The following is a 26,012-nucleotide window of genomic DNA, read 5'->3' on the forward strand; positions in this document are numbered from 1 at the left end:
AGCATACTGTTTAATCCAACAAGGGTTTCATCAGACCTTGAATACAATTTTGATTTTGTTTTTAATAAGGCTCAAAACTTTTTAAACCAATCATGTATATTTTTTAAACTGTACAAAATTTATTCATTCATCTAATATATAAGAATGAATTTGAAATTTTTTTCTTACTCATTTAGTGCATGATATAAAAAATTGAAAACTTACATATGTTTAATTTAAAAAAACCAAAAAAAAAAAAAATCTGAAAATGTTTTGGAGATCTGATGTAGTCCTTGTGAGATTAAATAAAAAAAAAAAAACTTTAATACAAAAATAATTAGCATTCTAAATACGAAGCAGTTTTGTGTTAAATATAACATGCTACCATCCCGTACATGCATTATTAATTAATAATAATTAAAATGCAATAAACGTACATGTTGTAAAATACAACAATTATCAATCAAACATAAGTAATACTAGAAATAAAATTTTAAAGTTAATTTAAACATTGAAATGAATAATAATTCATTGAATAATATAAACTTTCATTCATAAAACTGATTTACACGTATGGTTTTCCCCGTATTACGTGGAAATTCATTCAAAAAAACTTCATCTACCATGAATGAATTAGTTTTAAGAATGAATACGTTTAACGCCATCTTTTAGTAAAAAGAAGACATAAATATTGTAACAAGCCAATGTATTCTAGTCGATAAAACAGTTTACGTTTGTACCTTGCAAAGGTTAATGCAGTTTTCTACACTTATGATTCGCAATTATTTTTGTAAATTTTAATAGGCAATTTTTTTTCTTTTAAATTTTAATAAAGCAAAGATTAACGTGCAGGTTTTCATTTAGTAATAAAAACAAAATATTAAACAAAAATGAACAATAATTTTATACAACGAGTTAGAATAGAACGACGAAAATCACACAATTTTTATTTATTTATTAAATAAAAATTGATTAATTTATAAATGAATAAATTACTATAAAATGAATTTATATAAATATATTTGAAAAAAAAAAGAACAAATGTATACAAATGTAACAAAAAACATTCCATGAAATCTAGGAAAATTATTTTTAAACAATATAATAATCGAATAACAAAATGTAATAAATAAATAGTACATTCCAAAACAAAACTAAAAGTGCATACTAGCAGCAAAAAAAAACAACAGAAAGAATATTAAATATTTTTTTTTTTTTTCAAAATAAATTCGATATAAATTCTATTTTTAGGTTAGAAAGTTCACTTTTTTTTTCTTTCTATATTTTCTATTGATTTGTTCTTTTTTCTTTTTACGAAATGTTCACGAAGACTTCATAAAAAATGCATTCTGCATTCTGCAAAAAGAAGAAGAAAAAGAAAAAAAAAACGAAGAAGAAGAAGAAGAAGAAGACAACATGACACACGTAGTACTCGAAAAGAATACACCACCATCATTTCCAATTGGAATGAAGACTTCAAAGGAAATTTTTGTATTGGACAAGAATACTGATATCGACAAATCTTGTATTCTTTTTACTATTAGTAGCACCACTTTCGCATGAACAAGTTATTTATTCTCTCTTTCTCTCTTTTTCTTTCTCTCTCTTTCTCTTTATCCTTTCTCTTTCAAGTATTACAAACTTCACTAACACACACAACTAAAATACACGTTTGTTCGATTCCAAGTACTAATTTAAACTCGTTTATATAGAAAACTATTCCTACTAAAATAATAACAACAATTAAAATTATGCGAAAATTCGTCGTTCTATCTATCTATCTCTTTCTCTCTTTTTTATTTATTTAAATAATTAATTATATTTTTTTTATTTTTTTATATTAAAGAAACATTTTGTAAATAACTACACCCACATAAAATAAAAGTAAATTAAAATGCGTAATATATTTCGAGGTTAGAATTCTATTTTTTTTTTTGACTAAATTTTTCGAAAGGATGGTAAATAATAATTAAATAAATAATTAATGATAATTATGTAATAAATGATACTGCTGATATTGATTATGCGTTTGCTGCCACTGATCTGAATTTATCAAAATGAATTAAATTGATTTTTTTGGGGTAGACTTACCTTGCGTCGCCATCTCTGCGGCGCAAAAGAAAAAAAGAATATATATATATATATATATCACTATTAAACTTTGATTGTTCCTTAATACAATGATAAAGAACAACAAAGAAAGAAAAAGACCGAAAAAAAAGAATAAAATTAAAAAAAGAAATACAAATAATGTAGAGTTCCATATTTATTTCAATTTCATGATTTTCCCGCTAAAATTTCCCCGCCAAAATCTGCCATACCGACCGGGAATTGTCATTTTTTTCTTCTAAAATTCGCGTGAAAATTGGTTTAAAAGATAAAGAATAGTTATAACAAATAAAACATAAATATAAATATTAAAATATAGGAAAAAAATGATTGTAATTTGTATTTTTTTTTAACCAATTTAAACAAAAGTTGAAAATTTTGTATTTGATAATTGTTCGTGAGGAAAAATTAGTATTTTTGTTTTTTAAATACATAACCTCGTTCTAAATAAATATATACATATATATATGTGTGTATGTGTGTGAGTATGTGTAAATAATGTTTTCGAAGAATAGAAACACCTAATGTCTCGTATCATTTGACGAGATCCAGGAAATACCAATCGGTGTGTTTGCGTTTCCGGTTGACTTATATATATATATGTCAACAAGGTATACTATGTGAAAAAAAAAGAAGAAAAAAAGTAGGAAAACGCACAGAAGGAAGACAGCTTTTGATCTGACCACATGTTTCTCAATCGTTCGTTATTCTATTCGCAAAACAAGAGTGAATACTATCTTTACTTATATGTATGTGTACGTGTGTGTGTGTCTAGACTATGCATGTTTTAAGATGTCGATCTATTTATATTTTCACTACTACTAAACTTTCTATTTGAATTTGGTATTTTTCTTATTTTTTTTTTTTTAATTTGTATTTCACACTTCCTTGATATTTGTAAGAAGAGGAAAGAAGTGCATTTATAAAAAACTGCATTTAGAAGATACTCGTTTAAATAATTTGAAGTTTAAATACAATACTTGTATAATTAAATACTATAATATTGAATAAATAATTATCTTGTATTTAAAATAATATTCGATGGAAAAATAAATTAAAATAAAATAAAAATAAAATATTATACGAATAAAAGAAAGATATATACTTTTTTAAATTACTTTATGCAAAATACAAATTTATATTAATTAATTAATAAAATATATTAATTAGTAAAACAAACTTTTATATTTTATATTTTTACATTTTATATTTTTATATATATTTAAATTTTACTGATATAAATTAATATGAATTAATTTATATTAAATTACTTTGTACAAAATACAAATTTATATTACACAAATTTGACTATTACACATTATATATATATATATATTAATTAAAATTTATTTTAATAAATTACACACAAAAATGTTTCTTTCACATTAGATTATATATTATCTTGCTAATTAGATAATAAATTTAAAAAACTAGTAAACATTGAATAAGAAATAATAAAATAAAATATAAAATAAAATAATAATATAAAAGAGATTGGTATTTCTCGATAAATGATTGAGCATAAAACTGTATTCTACTTCATATACATACAACAACACACTGTATATTATACATTATACATTGTACATTGTACATTGTACATTAACGTAAACCCTTCCCATCTTATTTATTTTTTTTTTTCATTTTAACGATCGAGAATGCATTTCACGTTTTGCAGTACGACGTTAGCCGTTCAATTTTTGACGATAACGCGACTCCTTTTTCCTGGGCTCCTTTCTTCGCACAAAGGAGCCCTTTCACGAACAAGAGAGAAAGAGAGAAAGAGAGAAAGAGAAAGAGAGAGAGAGAGAGAGAGAAGGGACTTTAAACGAACGATTCTGACAGACAGGCAGACAGACAGACAAACAGACAGACAGAAAAATAGAATGCAAAGTATGCAAAGTAAGTGTGTGCAACATCGAAGAATTAAAAAACAAAAAAAAAAAAAGAAAATAAAAAATGGAAAGAAAAATATGTGGGTTTTATTTAATTAATTAATTTATTTATAAATTGAAAAAATTTTTAATTGATAAAAACAAAATTGACGTCACTATGGACAACGTTAAAAAAATAATCTGAATTTTTGAAGAAACTTTTAAGAAACTTTCTTTGTATCGAATTGAAATTTGTGAAGAAAGAAAAGAAAGAAAATAATAAAAAGTACTTTATGAATTTTAGGAACTTTCGAAAATTTATTTATGAGAGTTGGCAATTGTTATTTAAAATTAACGATCTTTAAGATCGATTTAAACCAATGATCTATTCGAGTTATATTCAATTGAACGAATAATTCATATCTACGATGCTTAATTAATGATTCATAAATTGGTATCTATACGTAGTATCTATCAACGTTTAGAATTGATTATTGTAAATGAAAAATAATTGAACGTGTAATGTTATTCGAGTTTTAATAGATGGAAGAAAGATATAACTATTAATTTATTTAAAAAAACATTATATAAAGATGAGATTTAAATGAATGAACATCTGTAATGAATATAACATCGTGTAAATGCATTGAAATCAAAAATAAGTGCAAATAAATGAAAATTGAAATTATAAATCGCTAAATAGGCTACTCTATTTTTTAAGTTAAAGAAAAACAAATAAAATAAATAAATTTTTATTTAAATCGGTTCAGTAATTTCGATGTTTATCGCGGACAAACAATTATAATTGGAAAATCAAATTTTCTGTAATACAATTTATAACTAAATTTAATTTAATTTAAGCTTCATGATTTTATCTATAAAAAAATATTAAATGAAGAAAATTTTGGATACACTATGTATCCTAATAATAATAATAATAATAACAACAATAATAATAATAATTAAAAATGAAAGTTATAAAAAAATTAATATAAATTCAACTTTAATTTTATTTAACATCAGAAAAATTAAATCTTGTGATACATCGTGTGTATGTTAAGTACCGAAAGAAAATGTTAAATAAAAATGTAGTAAGAAGTAGTAAAAAAATAGAAAAAAAAATTTAGATGGAATTCCATCGATAATGAGAGACGCGAATGAATGAATGAATGAAGTGCGCTCATAAACTTTGAAAGATCAACTCGCAACTTCCCTCACACCCATCCTCCTCCTTTCCTCCCTTTTATCCCTCCTCTCTTTTTCATTCTATCTTCTCTCTTCTTAAAGTTATGTTATCTCTTTTATTTTAATCTGACTTGGCTACCGTTTGCAAATGCGCCGTGAACCGCGGTTAAACCAACACGTCGGATCTAGTTACTCGATAAACTGCAACTCCAACGAGAAAACTTACGAATGATGATGATTATGATGATTTATTAGGATGATTAATGAACGAATAAACAAATAGATATATGAATGTATTTGTCAAAATATCCAAATCATTTGTATTTTTATTTTTTCTAATTTGTCCCGGAAGTTATAAATAAAAAGAAATCTTTTCTAATAACGCGTGTTAATTGTTTTATTTTTTATTTTTTAATTACTATATTGTGTCTGATTATAAAATAAAATATAAAAAGTAAGGTTAGTTTATGTCATATGTAATTCTGAAAAAACCGTGAATCAAATAAATTGTAATACAGCACCATCTATTGAAAACTCATACTACCTAAAGACCGAGATAACCCCTAAATAATAAATCAATTCTAAACTATTTAGTAAATTATAACATCACACAAAATAATATCACAATTAATAATAAAATATATAAAATAATAATACACGAAAAAATATAAAAAGTAAGGTTAGTTTATGTCATATGTAATTCTGAAAAAACCGTGAATCAAATAAATTGTTTTACAGCACCATCTATTGAAAACTCATACTACCTAGAGACCTAGACAACTCCTAAATAATAAATCAATTCTAAACTATTTAGTAAATTATAACATCACACAAAATAATATCACAATTAATAATGAAGTATATAAAATAATAATACATGAAAAAATATAAAAAGTAAGGTTAGTTTATGTTATATGTAATTCTGAAAAAAAACGTGAAATAATTGAATTGTAATACAGCACCATCTATCGAAAATTTACAGTACCTAGAAACCTAGATAACCTCTAAATAATTCAATCTTTAAATTAGCAATAAAAAATAGCAAATAATCGTAATAAAAACTATCTTATAAGAACAAAATTTTTAACCTATCAATTTTTAAACCATTAAACAAATAAAAATAATAAAAATAATAAAAAATAGCCCCCCAAAAAATAGAATTAATTTAGAAAGACATATATGAATTTGACCTAAGTAAAAGGGTGCGATAAACTCGTTGAAATGGCATTTAAACGATAGAAGAAGAAGAAGAAGAAGAAGAAGAAGAAGAAAGGAAGGGGGGAGGGGTCCTATAAATTCGAGAATAACCCGTGAAAGTGAAGGATAGTTAAAGAAATAAAAAGAGATAGAAATAGTGAAATAGAGAAAGAGAAACTGAGGAAATTAGAATGACTATAATAACATAGTGAAATCGGTATATATAACGTGTACCAAAAATACGCACTCGTGAATCATTCGAAGTTAAAACACCATTCTAAGCTTTCACACACCGTACAAACCGAAGACGAATGGTTATGGTGTGAAATGTTCAAACTGTTTCTTCCCCTACATAGTTTACATAATAACTGCATCTTTTTCTTTATTTTAATACTAATTTCTTAATACAATTACCTATTATACTTAATAATTTAATGATTAAACTGACAGATTCATAAATTTATAAAATCATTAAAAAATTCAATAAATCATTTCTTATTTCCAATTTATTTTTCATCGATACTTTCCCCCTTTTCGTAATTTAATTATTTAACAAAAATATTATTAACCTTGAATTTAAATTAGAAATAAATTTGTAATATTATTCGCAAAAATTTATCTATCAATTTTTGATTGACAAATTAATAAAAAAAAAAAAAAAAAAAAAGAATAAAATAATTATACAATTTTTAACGTATAAATTGTTTAATAAATAAAATTAAATTGCGTTTAAATTCATTTGTAATGAAATAAATAAAAAATACGAAACACAAAGATGTGATAAAATAATTGAAATAAATGATTCTAACTTCCAGTATAATTTGTAATCACTTACCTGGAAATGAAGTATAATTGTCCAAATGAGTCCAAGGGTTAATTTAGGGTTTCCATCAACGATATCCTCGGCACGTATGTTAACGAGCTTGATTTTCTTGTAACGAAGAAAATCTAATGCCATTTGTACGTTTTGCAACATGTGGAAACGCATCCTTCCTCTTTCTCGTGGCTAGAATTTTAATAAAAATAAAAAATAAGAAGAAAAAATTAGAAACAATTATTTCAATCAATTGAAAATATACATTGTATTTTATTTTTGTTATAAATAATTGTTATACTCACAAGATGTTCTCCTGAAAGTACTTCCAATAAAGATATAAGGTTGTGCCCGTCCCGCAGGTCCTCGAACAAATCTCCGACATGTCTGCTTGCCTAAACAAACAATAATTAAACAAATAATTAATTAAATGTTCAATCATTTGAATTTTCATACAACAATTTTTAATCAAATAAAAATCATCAGATGGCAAACAAATTTAATTCAAGGATCTTTCAAATGTATGTAATTCTGAATTTACATTTCATTTTATTATAAATCAAATTATTAATTAATTAAATTAATTTTTAATATAAAAAAAAATTGTGATTTTGTTGATATGCAGTTAACAAATGTTACCCTTTGATTATCGGTCACGTTTATGTTTGCATAAGATTTTTTTTTCTCACGATCGATAATAACACTCAGAACATTTTTGTTTACATTTCTTATCAATGTTTACACATACATATACTGTGACCAATAACTTCGATATTATTTATCGAAAGATAAAAACAGAGATTCATTTGAAACGACCCTTTTTTATTATTTGTCCCCCTTGTATAAATAATCTTACAAAATAATAAAAATAATATATTACTCATAGAATTATATTTATAAATATTTGTAGTAAATTGTAATATCAATTTTTATAAATATATAATATAATATTATATTATAAAATGTGCAGTGTGTGTATAATTTTGTGCAGTTTGTGTGTTTTGAATATTACGAATATAAAATTACGTGTGTTCAAAGGTGTAAAATTACGTGCGTTATCATCGTGCAACGAAAACATGATCACTGAGATTAGGGAAAATTAAATAGTTAACTGTTAATTTGCTAATAAATTGTAATTTTTGTGAAAAACAAACCATATTCTCAAATTTCAAGATTAGTAAGAAGAGTTTTAAGATTTGTAAATTACTATTTTAATTTATTTTTTATTATCAGAGTTCATTTCAGACTCATTTAGAGTCATTGGGTCGATTGTAGCGCCACACAGCGGTACTCACTTTCAAAATGGAGTGCAACAACAGTTAACTGATTAAAAATTTAATTGCATACGAGTAAAAATGAAAATTTAAAATGTCAACTTTGATAATGCGATATTTAAAGATTATTCATGATAAATACAAATTTATTTATAAAATATTTCTACAGAAAAAAAAAGAAAAGAAAAGTAAAGTAATTTTGAGATTAAAAATTCATTTCAAAATCATGCACAACATGATATATATAAAAAGGTAAAGCGAGTGATTAATAAAATACATGTGTGTGACATCAATGCATACAATTAATAAACGAATTATTATATTAATATTATTATTATTATTTATAATTATTAGAATTATTTTTTATTTGACAGATAAATATAAGCAAGGAGTATGAGACAAGTGCCATGCTTGAAGCAGCAGCAACAACTCTCGTTTATGAATAAATAAATAAATAAAATAAATAAATAAAATAAAATAAATAATTAATGCAAACCTGAAGATGATTTGAAATCAAAAATTTAACGTAAATAAATAAATTTATTAATTAAAATATTAATTTAAATTAAATAAACTCGAAATAAAATTTTATTGTATTTTTGATAAATAAATAAAAACGGATGATTAAACATAGGATGATTTAAAAAAAAAAAAAATAAATAAAACGGAAATATTTTAGCTGTTGCTGCATTTTTGTATTCTGATATTTCTTGATTTCTTTTATTTTTTTTTTAGATAAGAAATTTTAAACGTTCGTATGCAATAACACCATGGAACTTACGGTGGGGGAGCAGCATGGTTGGTTGTTGACAAGAACGCACACGTGCAGGCACGTGTAAGTCTGAAAGAAACATGGATGAAAACCAACACCGTGTCAGAAACGTGTTCGTGAAATGAAAATTAAAGTGTTATGTATGTATGTATGTATGTAATTGTATATAATGTTACAATATATTCAAACATAATATATATATATATAATTAATACTTCCATTTCCAAAAAAAAAATATATATGAACTATAAAAATGAATTTATTTATTTTTTGTTTATTCTATGATGCAAATTTTAATGAATAATTATATACACAAATGTAAGTATAAATGTATATGTGTATGAATATGAATATATCTAACAGTCCTTCCATCTCACACACATTTCACAACACATTTGGTTAAAAGAGGGAGGGAAACAAAGTGTTTTTGTTGTATTTTATCAATCAATTATTTCAATTGGTTTAATTAAAATTATTATTATATACACATTCCAATTTTTTATTTGTGTTCATGTGTGTGAAAGAGAATGTATATCTACAATTACATTTCTATAAATATATATATATATCTATGTATATATGTATGTATGTATGTGTACATGGATATATATATATAGTATAATAAAAAAAAAGGTGTGATCATTGTAAAGGTGTCTCGAATAAAATAAATCGAGAAGATATTTTCTCGTAAGGATGGTATCCCCTTCCTTACTTACCTTGACATATTTCCAATGCTGTTACGTGTATGCGTGAAAGAGTAAAAATACAAAAAAAAAGAAAAAAGGAAGGAAAAATTTAGGTAGGTAGAAAGAGAAAAAAGTGTGGGGAAGAAAGAACAAAAATAATTGGGGGAAAAAATTGGTAATTACAATTAAAGTTATTATAATAATTTATAAATTAATTGATCGAGAATCATCAAAGTGTTTGCATTATTATCATTTTTTTATAGTGATTGTTTTGAATTATATATTGTTAATAAATGTATGGTTTTAATTCATCACCAGGTAGCGAATAAATGTATGTTTATATAAAAATGTTTAATAAATTGATACACCTGATTTAGGTCATCTTAGAAACCAAAATACATAAGATTGTAGCCTAAGTGTATTCTCAATTAAAATACTATAGTTAAATACTTAACATAACCTCTTACTCATTGACACAGACCACTTATAATTAGTGAACAAACCTATATTTATATAAATATGTTTAATAAATTATAGTATTTGATTTAAGTTATTTTAGAAACCAACAAACATAAGATTAACCTAAGTTTATTCTTAATTAAAATACTATAGCGACTTAACATAACCTCATATATATTTAAATACACCATTTAGTGAACAAACATATGTTTATAAAAAAAATAATTAATAAATTAAAGTATCCTATCAAGTTATTTTAAAAACCAACAAACATAAGATTAATCTAAATTTGTTCTCAACTAGAACACTATAGCAATTGAATACACCCTAACATACACCATTCAATAAACAAACATATGTTTATATAAAAATGTTAAATAAATTAAAATATCAGACCTAACTTTTCTTAAAAACCAACAAACATAAGATTATCAATTAAAATACTATAACAACTGATACACATACATACATAAGTCATCATTCAATGGATAAACATATGTTCATATATACAGATACATATATACATATATCCCTATAGGAAAAGTGATGTTAAAAGTGCACCCACTTTTAAAGGATTGCACCATAATCTCCCAATTGTCCTTACCCCAATCTTTCTTTACCAACAACAGCAATACTAACATCAACATTAACAGTAATACAGTTACAGCAAACGAAATGAGCAAGGATTAAGTGGGCGCAGGAGAGAAGGTTTTCCGAATAAGGTCAGACTTGCGAGATCTCTTACGTGGGCGAGAACACATGATGGCGAATCGTACAAAACCATGACTGGAAATTCAGCCTACTTTACAAAATATCCTAACGCAAAGATTAACATTTGTACTTAACCTAAATCATCATGTTCACTCATTCCTCAAATGATCATTTACAAAATGAAAAACAAATTATTTATCCTAACATGAAATGAAATTTTAGTCAATTTGAATTGTAGTGAAGATGATATATATTTTGTTTATATATATTATTTATTTATAAATGTTTTATTGCATTCGTACATTTTATTCTTAAACGAATGTGCAATGTTCAATTTGTTTCCTAAATGTTGAAATTGATCATGATTTTAATTCGTTATCTTTAGATAATTAATTAAGAAATAATATTGAATCACCAAAGTTAGATAAATGTTGTAATTATAAATAAATGATAAGATAATTATTATCGTTGTATTATTGATATTATTTTGGTTTCATCGATTCAAATAATTGTTCAGTTGACTATAGTAGTGATTCTGCACGTATATCGTTACTGTTACTTATCTTCTTATGAAAATAAGCCAATGACGTATTAACGAGATGTATTTAAAAAGGTTTAACCAATCAGGAACAAACAAAAGGTGATAAACAGATTGTGTATTACTAATAGCAAATTTATGCAATTTTAAATACGAAATAATTATCATGAATAATAATACTAATAATTTTATTTATTTATTCATTATATGTATGAAAATAAAATATATTTCAAATCAATTTTAGTGGGGCTACAATTTCTAACCTATAATCTTTGAACAAATATAAATCAAATATACTTTTTTAGGTTGTGATATATTAAAAAATAAAATTAAAAAAATTGCGTATTACTAATAGCAAATTTATGCAATTTTAAATGCGAAATAATTATCATGAATAATAATAATAATAATTTTATTTATTTATTCATTATATGTATGAAAATAAAATTTATTTCAAATCAATTTTAATGGGGGCTACAATTTGTAACCTATAATCTTTGAACAAATATAAATCAAATATACTTTTTTAGGTTATGATATATTAAAAAATAAAATAAAATAAAATATGATGAAATAATATATAATAAAATATATAAATATCTTATATAATATAATAGAAAGATAAAAAAAAAACTAAATAAATATTCAATAAACAGTAATTCGATCCCATTTGAACAAGATAACTATCGATATATACATAAACGTGTTCTGAAACATGATAAGAATAATGTAACTATGTCAAACACACATTGGAATGCAATAATCCTTCGAAGTAGTAATTTATACTAATTGTGTACACATTGAAGAAGAAATATCTAACAAGATGAAACTATTTCAACAACTATTTTCTTTTTAATTATTATAATTACGATACATGCCAATGAATAATAAAAAAAAAAAAAAAATCAATTTTCATCATCCTCGTATTGTTTATCATTACTTACAAAATTCATACCACGTAAATGATAATTTTAATGTAAAATAAAAATAGAATATATAAAGGAAATGATATTATTACAAAAGAATCATCTCATTTATTAAACGTGAACTCCTTTAAGGTAAAAAATATCGTATGAATGCTGACGTAACACAACACTAATAAGAGACAAACAGATACATGTATAAGAAAAATCTTTATTTATGCTTTAAAGGAATTATGCAATCCATAATGCCAAGGACAAATATAAAAAAAAAAATAAAAGAAAAGAAAAATGGAAGATGAGAAAAATAGAATGAAATATGAATAATAACTAAATTATATGTGTGAATAATTTTATAATATAAAATATACCCCCCCCACCCAAATTAATTTACTTAACTTAATAAAATAATAAATAAATAAATAAATAATAATATAAATTATAAATAAATTAATTAAATAAATAATATAATATAATATAAATTATAAATAAATAAATTAAATAAATAATATAATATAAATTATAAATAAATAAATTAAGTAAATAATATAATATAAATTATAAATAAGTAAATTAAATAAATAATATAATATAAATTATAAATAAAGAAATTAAATAAATAATATAATATAAATTATAAATAAATAAATTAAATAAATAATATAATATAAATTATAAATAAATAAATTAAGTAAATAATATAATATAAATTATAAATAAGTAAATTAAATAAGTAATATAATATAAATTATAAATAAATAAATTAAATAAATAATATAATATAAATTATAAATAAATAAATAATTAATAATAAATAAAATATAATAAATTATTATATTACTTTATTATACTATATAAAGTGTATCAGTATCAGTATCAGTACTATATAAAATATCAAATAAAATAAAATAAATAAGAATTTAAATTATAAATAAATAAATTAAATAAAAATGTGTATGATAAAAATACAATTTAAATTGACAAAGAAAATAAAAATAAAAAATAAAAGAAGAAGAAGAAGAATAAAAAAAGAAGTTGAGAACAAGTAGTATACTTAGAATTACTAATTGTCATTCATGAATTCTCAACAACTCGCCCATCTATCTAATCTATTCCAACTAAGGAAGGATAAAAAAAAAAAACCGATATTTATTCCGATTGAAAGCATTCAGGAATATACTCAAACTGAATAAAAATAGTAGGAAAAGATTTCCAAGAACAAATACTATATAGAAATGTTAAATATTCTGAATTTATAAGAGATAGTTTTGTTAAAAATAAATACAAGTATGGTGAGAAAAGAATTTAACATCAATTAATATCAGAATTAATAATATATAATATTTAAATAAAAAATATAACAAGTGTAATATCATTTCTTTTTGCACTGTATAAATGTTTATATAATGTACACAATTGTAAATTATTTAATGAACATTTAAAAAAAATTATTTATTAAGTAAGGAGACATTTATTGAAGCAAATTTGAATGTAAATTTGAAAATATATTTTTATATTCATATCTAAATTAATTTTTACATATATTGTTACTTTTATATATTTATAGTATATATATTTTACTGTAACAATATTTATAATATTTTATATATATATATATATAAAAAGAAAGAAATTATTTTATAAATATTTTTTAAAAATTATTTATCAAGTAATGAAACATTTATTGAAGCAAATTTGAATGTAAATTTGAAAATATATTTTTATATTCATATCTAAATTAATTTTTACATATATTGTTACTTTTACATATTTATAGTATATGTAAAAAGGAGGAAATTATTTTGTAAATATTTTTTAAAAAATTATTTATCAAATAATGAAACATTTTCTCAAGCACAAATTTGAATGAAATGAATGAAAATTAGTTCAATTATTTTTAAACAAATGAAATACTTTCTCAAGCACAAATTTGAATAAAATGAATGAAAATTTGTTTGAATTATTTTTAGAAATTATTTTTAAACAAATGAAATACTTTCTCAAGCACAAATTTGAATGAAATGAATGAAAATTTGTTTGAATTATTTTAGAAATTATTTTTAAACAAATGAAATATTTTCTCAAGCACAAATTTGAATAAAATGAATGAAAATTAGTTTCAATTATTTTTAAAATCATTTATCAACTAATGAAACATTTTCTCAAGCACAAATTTGAAATGAAATAAACCAAATATATATATATATTTTTATATTTTAAACTGCACAATAATCTTCAATAATAAATATAACTTAATTATTATAAATAATTATTATACAATGCAAATGAATGAAATGAATGAATGATTTAAGAAATATTTTCAATTTTTTTTTTTTTAATCTTAATGATTTACATATCAAGTAACGAACACAACGAGATTAGAATGAGAAAGAAGAAGAAGAAGAAGAAGAAAAGGATTAAAGAAAGAATAAAAAAGAATAAAAAAGAAAAAGAAAAAGAGAGAAAGATAAAGGGGAGAACGTCAACTCGAGATGATTATACGTTAACGAGACAATTTCGACCATATACGGTGTGATTGTGATTCGTTTTCTCCTACCAAAGATATACCAAACAACTGCTTCGAATAAAACACATCATCATTGCTGATGCTGATGCTGATGCTGATTATACTGACTGAGATATACGTTGTCGTTGGTGAGTCATTTTATTCTTAAAACTCTAACTCAACTAACCCATAAGTCTTACTTAATAAAAAATACAACTACCATTTCAAATAAATTATTAAACATAATAAAACAAAATTTCAAATTATATTGAACACAAATTTAAAAAGACATTTTTAATATTACACATTGAAAAAAAAAAATTATCTACAAAATGTATTTGGTATTATTTATAATTAATTTAAATTCGATATTATTTTTTTTCAATTTTAAAATATGTAAGTCTATTGTACATTAAAAATAATAAATTATTAAACAAAATAAAACAAAATTTAAAATTACATTTAACAAAAATTTAAAAAGACATTTTTAATATTACCTATTACGAAGAATTATCTACAAAATATATTTTGCATTTAGGATTAATTTAAATTCGATATTATTTTTTTATTTTTTTTTTATTTTACAATACGTAAGTGTAATATAAAAAATAAATTATTAAACAAAATTTAAAATTATATTTAACAAAAATTTAAAGAAACATTTTTAATATTACACATTTAAAAAAATTATCTACAAAATGTATTTGGTATTTAGGATTAATTTAAATTCGATATTATTTTTTTATTTTTTCCAATTGTACAATATGTAAGTGTATTGTACATTAAAAAAACATAAATTATTAAAGAAAATAGAACAAAATTTAAAATTACATTTAATAAAAATTTAAAAAGACATTTTTAATATTACACATTGAAAAAAATTATCTACACAATGTATGTGGTATTTATAATTAAATTAAATACGATATTATTTTTTTCATTTTTTTTAAATAAACATATAAAAGAGAGTGTTATATTATATATTAAAAAAATAAATTATCAAATAAAATAAAATAAAATTGAAAGTATTGTAAAATAAATGTATATCCAATTTATAATCCAAAAATACAATCTACGCACACAATATTAATTAATATTATTTATATTTAATAATTTTATGTATCACGCATTTAGTTATTATTTTTCATCGCTTAAGTTATATTATTTATTTATTTATTTTTTTTTAAATTCAAATTTTATTTCATCAAAATCAATTTAATTGATTTTTCGTGTTTTACTATTTTGTTACAATTAATTTTTATTACTCATGGTTAAAGTTAAAAGATAATTTATAAGTTGTAGATAGATAAATATCTTTTAAGCGGCATCTTTGTGTGTTTTTTTTTTTTTTAATAATGACGACCTTCTTACGTCATTTTATTTCTTGTGGTGGTAGTAAGTTGATAAGGAAGAAGTGAATTCGAGAAACGACACGCTAGATGATTGAGAACAATGCTAAGTGACACGATACTTATTGTTTTTTATACACTTCTATTTTTTTTTTTTTTTTTTTTTTAATTTAACCTATCCTTTTCTTTTAAAACATCATACGTGATCATCTTTCTCATTATTTTTCTTAATTTATTTTTTTATTAATTACTTTTTTTTATTATTTCATTCCATGACTTTTTAGTTCAAACGAAAAGCATCTTGAATGATTTTTTTTATTACATTATTTATAATAATTAGTTAATTATTATAATGATATTTCTAAATATAATTTATAAACATTAGAAGTTTAATAATTATAATATTTTTTAACATTAATATTTTATATGTCAATTTGTTCTACCAATTAAACTTGCAAAATAATTTATTATTTAAATATAATAATCTTTAAACAATAATATTTTTTATAATTATTTGTTTTTCCAAGTAAACGTTCAATAATTTATTATTTAAATATAATAAATTTATTAATGGTTTTTAATTTTAAATTATTTTTATTAAAATATAATTCTTTTCTTGTATTTTATTTGTTTTTAAAAAGAATTAGGCTGATAATTATAGTATACTTGTAAAAACACTAATTAGTTAATTATTATAGTTATATTTTTTAAATATATTATAATTTAATTAATTATATAATAAAATATAATATAACTTATGAAAATTAGTAGTTTAATAATTATAATATTTTTTAACAATAATATTTTATATGTCAATTTGTTTTACGAATTAAACCTTCAAAATAATTTATTATTTAAATATAATATATTCAATAATGGCTTTTTATTTAAAATTATTTTCAAAATGATATAATAACATTTTATATGTTAATTTGTTCTACCAATGAAACCTTCAAAATAATTTATTATTTAAATATAATAATCTTTAAACAATAATATTTTGTATAATTATTTGTTTTTCTAATTAAACGTTCAATAATTTATTATTTAAATATAATAAATTCAATAATGGTTTTTTATTTAAAATAATTTTTAAAATTATATAATAAATAGAATTTATTATATAATTTTATTATATGAAAATTAAAAAATAATTTTTAAAATTATATAATAAATATAAAATTATTTTAAAATATAATTTTTTTCTTGTATTTAATTTGTTTTTTTTAAAAGAATTAGGCTGAGAATTAATAGTATACTTGTAAAAACACGTGACAAGTATAGTCACCTATATATATCATAGTAAATCCTATGAGAACATAGTGTGATTCTTTCACGACATAAATAAGGTTTCTTCTTTATCTTTGAAAGAAGTATCATCGAAAAAGGGGTTTTACGGTTTAATGTTGTCTGTAAAGAAATATAAAAACCAATTTTAATGCAGATATTTTCGAAAGGGATTGGAATTTCTTTTATTTCCCTTCTTTTTTTTTTTTTTAGGGGAAGACGAGTTATTTCTGTGTATTTGTCTGACTGATTTGACTGATCTAAATGTATTTATACGTCTGTGTGTGTGTTTGTTTCACTATTTCATTGGTTATTTTTTGTCTGACTGATGTGAAGATATTTACACGTGTGTGTATCTATGTCTGTCTGTTGTGTGTGTGTGTGTGTGTGTGTGAGAGTGTCACTATTTCATTGAATTTTCTTTTTTGTGGAATCTTTTTGGAATCTTTTTTTTATTTTTATTTTATTTTTTTTTAATTTTAAAATACGACTGAAATGAAATCGAGGTCACGTGTTTCCTCACACGAAATTTCTTCCTTGGTTTATAACTGGATATGTGTAGCTGTTGTTGTTGTTGTATTGATTATATTAGTATATATATGTATTATACGTGATATGAATTTTCACATGTGAAATGAAAAAAAAAAAAATACAGAATTTAAGAAAAAAATGACTGAATTAAAATTTTCTAATAATTCTTTCTATTTGAAGTGAGAGAATAAAAGGAAAGAAACACTTTGAGATTCTTCGATCGTTGTTTAAACAAAAAATGAAATATACAAATCGTGCATACCTTTTTCAAGTGTTTGTTCACCCATTTTGTAAAGGTCTTCTTCTGTATGGCGTCTCGTTCGTCTGTAAAGAAAATTTGAAATTACAAAAATTAATTAAAAAAACACAATAAAAGTAAGTAAGCCATAAAACAAATGTTAATAGAAAAATTCACAAAAAAAAAAAAAAAAAAAAAAAAAAAACAAGAAAAGAAAATCCATACAATATTACAATGTATTATTAACAAATATAAAAATGAACAAACTTGTCGAGTATAATTTCATTAGAGTTAAGTTTCATTATTGTTTTTATTAAAAATTTGACAACTTGTTTAAGTTTTTCTTTACACCCTTCTTTTTTGTCAATTAGTATGAATCATCGTTGGAATATTATTACGTCAAAAAGAAAAAAAAAAAAGATATGGGTACACACTTCAATTTGTTATCTCATATCTTTGTATCGTTTTTTAAATATTTATTCGAATCATATTTTATCGACAACCCTTTCCTCCTTTTTTTTTTTTTTTATTAGAAAAAATATTCAGCAAGAAAAAGAGAAAAAAATAAAACGAAATTTATGAAAAGATGTTTCAAATATTTTCTGTAATATAAAAAAATATTTACATACGTTTATATAATAAATTATGAATTTAATTTAATTTATTATAGAAATTTTTAAATTATGAATTTAATTAAATTAAATATACAAATTTTGTGAATTACGAATTTAATTTAATTTATAATAGAAATTTTTAAATTACAAATTTAATTAAACTCATACAAATTTTTAAATATTACGAATTTTATTAAATTTATTATAAGAATTTTTTAATTACTAATTTAATTAAATTTAATATACAAATTTTGTAAATTAAAAATTTAATTATTTTTTTTATACAAATTTTTAAATTATAAATTTAATTAAATTTAACACACAAATTTTGTAAATTATAAATTTAATTAAATTTATTAAACAAATTTTATAAATTACGAATTTAATTTAATTTATTATAGAAATTTATGTAAAAAAGAAAAATATTAAATAAAATTTCTTAAATTTTTTAAATACTTTTCTTCCTAAGTGTAATTTATTTAATCGATAAAATATCTTCGTGACCCATGTTAATTATGGCATATTATTTTTTCACCTAACTATACTATCATATATAAAACAAAGAAGCATTGTTTACTGCTTCAACTTTATCTCTTTACAATTTTTTATTTATAAAACAATCAATAATAATATATCTAATAAAACAATTGATCATTTAAAATATATGAAAAGGGTGTCTCAAGGATAAATTTGACCTAACGGAAGATTGAGTAATGGATAGACAGAAATAAAAAGATTAGGATTATTATGTATCTTTCGATGCATCCTAAAATTTCATTTACAAACACCCTTTTTCAATAAGAATAAATATTAAGAATAAAAATAAATCAAAAATTTCGTTTTTTATTAATCCTTTGAGTGCTATGAACGCATATATACGTTTGTTAAAAATTACTAACCTGATTGTTCGAAGTATATACGTGTTTGTTAATATTAATATTAACAATATTTTATACATATATTATAATATATGAATATTATATAAATATATAATATTCAAAAAGAATATTCATATATAATATTCAAAAAGAATATTATATAAATATTTAAAAATAATATAATATAAATATTCCAAAATAATATTGTATAAATATTCCAAAATAATATAATATAAATATTCCAAAATAATATTGTATAAATATTCAAAAATAATATAATATAAATATTCTAAAATAATATAATATAAATATTTCAAAATAACAGTATATAAATATTCAAAAATAATATTATATAAATATTCCAAAATAACAGTATATAGATATTCGAAAAAATATTCAAAAATAATATTCATACAATATTCAAAAATAATATTCATATAATATTCAAAAATAATATTTATATAATATTCATGAATATTAATGTAAAATATAATGTAATGTTTATATTAATTAAATAAATTATATTAATTAGAAAATAATATTCATATAATACTATTTTTGAATATTCATATAATATTATTTTTATAATATTCATATAATATCATTTCTGAATATTCATTTAATATTATTTTTATAATATTCATATAATATCATTTCTGAATATTCATATAATATTATCTTTGAATATTTTTTTTAATATTTATATATTGTTATTTTAAAATATTTATATTATATTATTTTTGAATATTATATGAATATTATTTTTGAATATTACATGAATATTATTTTTGAATATTATATCAATATTATTTTGTAATATTATATGAATATTATTTTTGAATATTACATGAATATTATTTTTGAATATTACATGAATATTATTTTGTAATATTATATGAATATTATTTTTGAATATTGTATGAATATTATTTTTGAATATTACATGAATATTATTTTTGAATATTATATCAATATTATTTTGTAATATTATATGAATATTATTTTTGAATATTATATCAATATTATTTTGTAATATTATATAAATATTATTTTTGAATATTGTATGAATATTATTTTTCAATATTATAAGAATATTCATAAATATTAATGTAAAATAATGTAATGTCTATATTAATTAATTAAATTATATTTATAATGATAAACTCTCATTATTAAATATAATTTATTATTAGAATCTAATTAGTAATAAACAATTCCTTTCTTACAAAATATTTTAGGTAAAAGTATTCAACACTCAAAGTGTTAATCGTTCGAATATCGGCAAACACAACTGAAACGTAAATGATAAACGTTTGACTGACTCTTTTTGCCGAAAAATAATACTGCGAAAGGTTTTTATGGCCAATGTTTATAAACATTTATACTCCTCACATAGTGTATACGTTCAACGTATGTATGTTCAATGATTCATAAAATATACGAGGTTAAATCGAATGTAACAAAAACAAAAAGAAAACATACACATAAATAAACATACACATACCACACATATACACTTAATACACGAGATTGAATTATACAAACAAATACTTCCATTTAACATTTGGATTTTGAAGAAAAATATGTGTGCACATTTTGCAATTTGTTCTTTTGTTTTTCATTTCAATTCAATGAATCATTTGTTGTTTTTTTTTTTTTTTGAATAAATAAATCAATTTTTAATGTACTCGTCAAATAAATTAAATAAACAATCGTTTAATTGTTTCTTTGTTAAAATAACAAAAGTTTAAATATCTTTTTTTTTACAATATTATTGAATAATAAATTTGAGTAATAGTTATTAAATGAATAGAAATATTTTATTACTGTTCGTTGTATTACAAAATTATTTTCTTGTAAATTAATATTCATCGTATGCAAAAACTACGTATATAACATGTGTGTGTATGTATATATGTATGTTTGTGTTGTGTGTGTGTGTGTGTGTTTGGGAGAATAATAATAGAAATGATTTATGGTATTGAATATTGAAATGAGCTGAACGAACTCTAACAATTTCTTTTTGGTATAGAACATTTTTTATTCTTCGTTGAAATTGAAGTGTTTACTTAAAAAAAAAAAAAAAAAAAAAAGTTTTCTTTCTGTATGAATTTAAAAAGATACACGTCATTCTATTTCACGTATGACTACCTTTAAACTGATGTGAATGATGAGATTTTTAACTGTTTGGCTAAATTTATTTTCTCATTGAATATGAGAATAAAATTAATTGATTTCAATCATTATATTTTTGTATTAAAAGAACCAGAACAACAACAAAAATACAACAGAAATGTTAAATAATGTATTCAATTAAAATTATAGAAAAATTTGATATATGTGTCCATAATTATGAAAGTGATCAAAGTCAAAATTAAAAAAAAAAAAAAAAAAAAAATTGAATTTATTAGTTATTACGCAGCAGATTATTTTAAACTAAATAAATTCAATGTAATTTTCACGATATTGTCAAAAATGAATCGTTAGATAATGTTTGTTTTTTTCAATATTACATAGAATTCATATGGTGTTCAAATAGAAATCTTTAAATATCTCGAAACAAAAGATACATGACTTAGACCATTTTCATAATTATGAGCACATATATCACATTTTTCTATAATTTCAATTTAATAATATATATCACATTTTTCTATAATTATAATTTAATACATTATTTCACATTTCTGTTGTATTTTTTTTTTGTTCTGGTTCTTTTAATACAATAATATAATGACTGAAATCAATGGCCACATATATTATTAAATTAAAATTATAGAAAAATGTGATATGTGAAAATAATAAATATCAAAATAGAAAAATATAATATTAGAAATATAATAAATTAAGATTATACAAAAAATGTTAAATATATTTTTAAATTAAAATTAAATAAAAATATGAAATATATTATTAAATTAAAATTGTAAAAAAAGTGTGAAATATACTATTAAATTAAAATTATAGAAACATGTGATATGTGAATTTGATATGTGAAAATAATAAATATTAGAATATAAAAATATAATATTTGAAATATAATAAATTAAGATTATACAAAAAATGTGAAATATATTTTTAAATTAAAATAAAATAAAAATATGAAATATATAATTAAATTAAAATTATAGAAAAATGTCAAATAATATATTAAATTAAAATTATAGAAAAATGTGATATATAATATGTGAAAATAATAAATATCAAAATATAAAAATATAATATTTGAAATATAATAAATTAAGATTATACAAAAAATGTGAAATATATTTTTAAATTAAAATAAAATAAAAATATGAAATATATAATTAAATTAAAATTATAGAAAAATGTGAAATAATATAATAAATTAAAATTACACAAAAATCTTAAATTAAGTTCAACAACTAAATAAAAAAAAAAAAAAAAAAAGAAAATGTAACAAATAAAAAGATTGAAGTATAAAGTTTGCTAACAATAAAACTATTATCCTCTTTTTTTTTATATTCTCGATCATACAAATAATTTATCAATAATTATATATAAATTATTAAAAAAAAAAAAGAGAAAGAGTAAAACAAAATATGAAAAATATTTTCAGATGCAATGTTATAAAAAATTATTCTATCTTTTTGAACGTACACAAATATAATTATTAGTAATTATATATAAAATATTGAAAAAAAAAAAAAATAAGAAAAAAAAAAAAAGAAAAAATGATGGAGAGTTAAGAAAATGATCGAGGTCGAGTAAACGTTTAAAGATACCGACGAAGTTAGCCTAATATGGTTAGTATATTACGACAAAGGATAGGAAAGAGTACGAATAACGTATCATTACGAAAGTCAAACGTTCAAATTTACTGCTACATTGATATTTCCTTGATTACTGGGTGTGCCATTTTATATATACCGTGTAAGCATAATCGATCAGCTGGTTAAATACTTCTCTTCGATTAATTCAAGGCTTTAATATTATAAATTCAACCTTATACGTACGATTTATACTTTTTTTGTCTTCCTTTTTTTTTTAACATCAGTTATTCGTTAGCAATATTTTATTTTTTATTTAGAAAATAAATATTTTTTTAAATTAAATATTAATATTAATATTAAAGTTTAATAATATTTAAAGAAATTTGTTGCTATCTGGTTAATATTTATGTATATATATATATATATGTTCCATATACTATTAAAATTTAATTTTATATATTATTTATTTATATATTAATAACATAATATTTATATAAATTATATATATTATTAATAATTGAATATTAATATTATATTTATATTGAGTTATATTAATATTATTATTAATTAAATAATATATAAATAAATGTATAGTACTACTTTAATTACTAATTAAATAATACTAAATTAAATTACTTCTAAAAAAAAATAATAATCAATTGAACATTACAAAATAAAAAAGGTAACAAAACCACAACTCTATCATTAATTAAAAAAAAAAGAAAAAAATAATTAACCTAATAAATAAACAAATTAAAATACAAAATGAAGTTAGAGAAAGGTTTATTGCTACATCGTTAATATTTATGTATATATGTGTTCCATATACTATTACAATTTAATTTTATATATTATTTATTTATATATTAATAACATAATATTTATATTATGTTATATTAATATTATTATTAATTAAATAATATATAAATAAATGTATAGTACTACTTTAATTACTAATTAAATAGTACTAAATTAAATTACTTCTAAAAAAAAAGGAATAATCAATTGAACATTACAAAATAAAAAAGAAACGAAACCACAACTCTATCATTAATTAAAAAAAAAAAAATAATAATTGACCTAATAAATAAACAAATTAAAATACAAAAAAATTAAGTGAGAAAAAGGTTGACACAAAAATTCTCATAGAAACATAAAATGCATTTCGAAATGCATTCACATCTCGTGTCAGTCGAAGGGGAAGTAATAAAAATAAAATAAAAAACCCCATATCTTAAGTGTGTGTATGTGTGTGTCCTCAAACATACTTCATGAGTTTCTCATACCTATTACTTTTTATCTAATATACGAACCCTACACATGGGGTTATATTCGAGTTTGAATAGATAAAAAAAAAAAAAAGAAAAAAGAAAAAAGAAAAATAAATATAAAAAGTATGAAAAAGAAGTATGTGATAGCGGGTACTTTGAAAATTTTAAAAGAAGAGCTCACTTCAGTCACGACGTGGTGAATATGATGAAAATATTTCAAGTGGCCAATCACACGAACACTCATGTGGTATAATATATATCTCGGCTGTTAGTTTGGTATGTCAATGACTTTAGCAATGGTTTTCTTCTTAATTGGCATATTTCCTTCTATCACTTACTTTATAATTTATATTTTATACTTCCCATTAACATATATATATATATATATATATATGCACATCTAAATATTAATATTATTATTTCTAATATTAAATTAAAATTACCTAATATACTGAAATAATATTTTTAATATTAAAATAAAATAAATTGTATTAAAATAATATTTTTAATATTAAATTAAAATAAATTATATTAAAAAAATTATATTTTTAATATTAAATTAAAATAAATTATATTAAAATAATAATAATATTAAATTTTTAATAATTAATTTAAAATATTACAAAAATAATATTTTTAATATCAAACTAAAATATATAAATTATATTTATATAATATTAGTATTAAATTTTTAATAATTAATTTAAAATATTACAAAAATAATATTATTAATATCAAACTAAAATATATAAATTATATTTATATAATATTAGTATTAAATTTTTAATAATTAATTTAAAATTACAAAAATAATATTTCTAATTAGTAAATTAAAATCAATTATATTTATATAATATTAATAATAAATTTTTAATAATTAATTTAAAATATATTAGAAAAATAATATTTTTAATATGAAATTAAAATAAATTATATTGAAATAATATTAATATTAAATTTGAATAATTAATTTACAATGAAAAAGAGATAAAATCGTTGATATTTAAATTTGTATAGAATATAATTGTTAATAATAGATAGATATGTTTGTTAAAGATTCTTAACCCATTTTACTGTTGACGAGTG

At 20.3% G+C, this 26,012-nt stretch overlaps 1 protein-coding gene across 1 annotated transcript in view; it reads right to left on the reverse strand.

Annotated features, from left to right (window-relative positions):
* The window catches only part of shot (dystonin-like protein short stop), a 120,220-nt gene that overhangs the window by 67,125 nt on the left and 27,083 nt on the right, over positions 1-26,012 (reverse strand). Inside the window, 5 exon segments of the mRNA XM_089175266.1 lie at positions 7,180-7,350; positions 7,464-7,553; positions 9,214-9,273; positions 9,921-9,938; positions 18,454-18,515. Coding sequence (XP_089031392.1) covers positions 7,180-7,350; positions 7,464-7,553; positions 9,214-9,273; positions 9,921-9,938; positions 18,454-18,515 — 401 coding nt within the window.

Source organism: Polistes dominula, unplaced genomic scaffold, assembly GCF_049000335.1.
Source record: "Polistes dominula isolate Pdom_NZ unplaced genomic scaffold, Pdom_raw_medaka contig_32, whole genome shotgun sequence".
NCBI classification, from domain to species: Eukaryota; Metazoa; Arthropoda; class Insecta; order Hymenoptera; family Vespidae; genus Polistes; species Polistes dominula.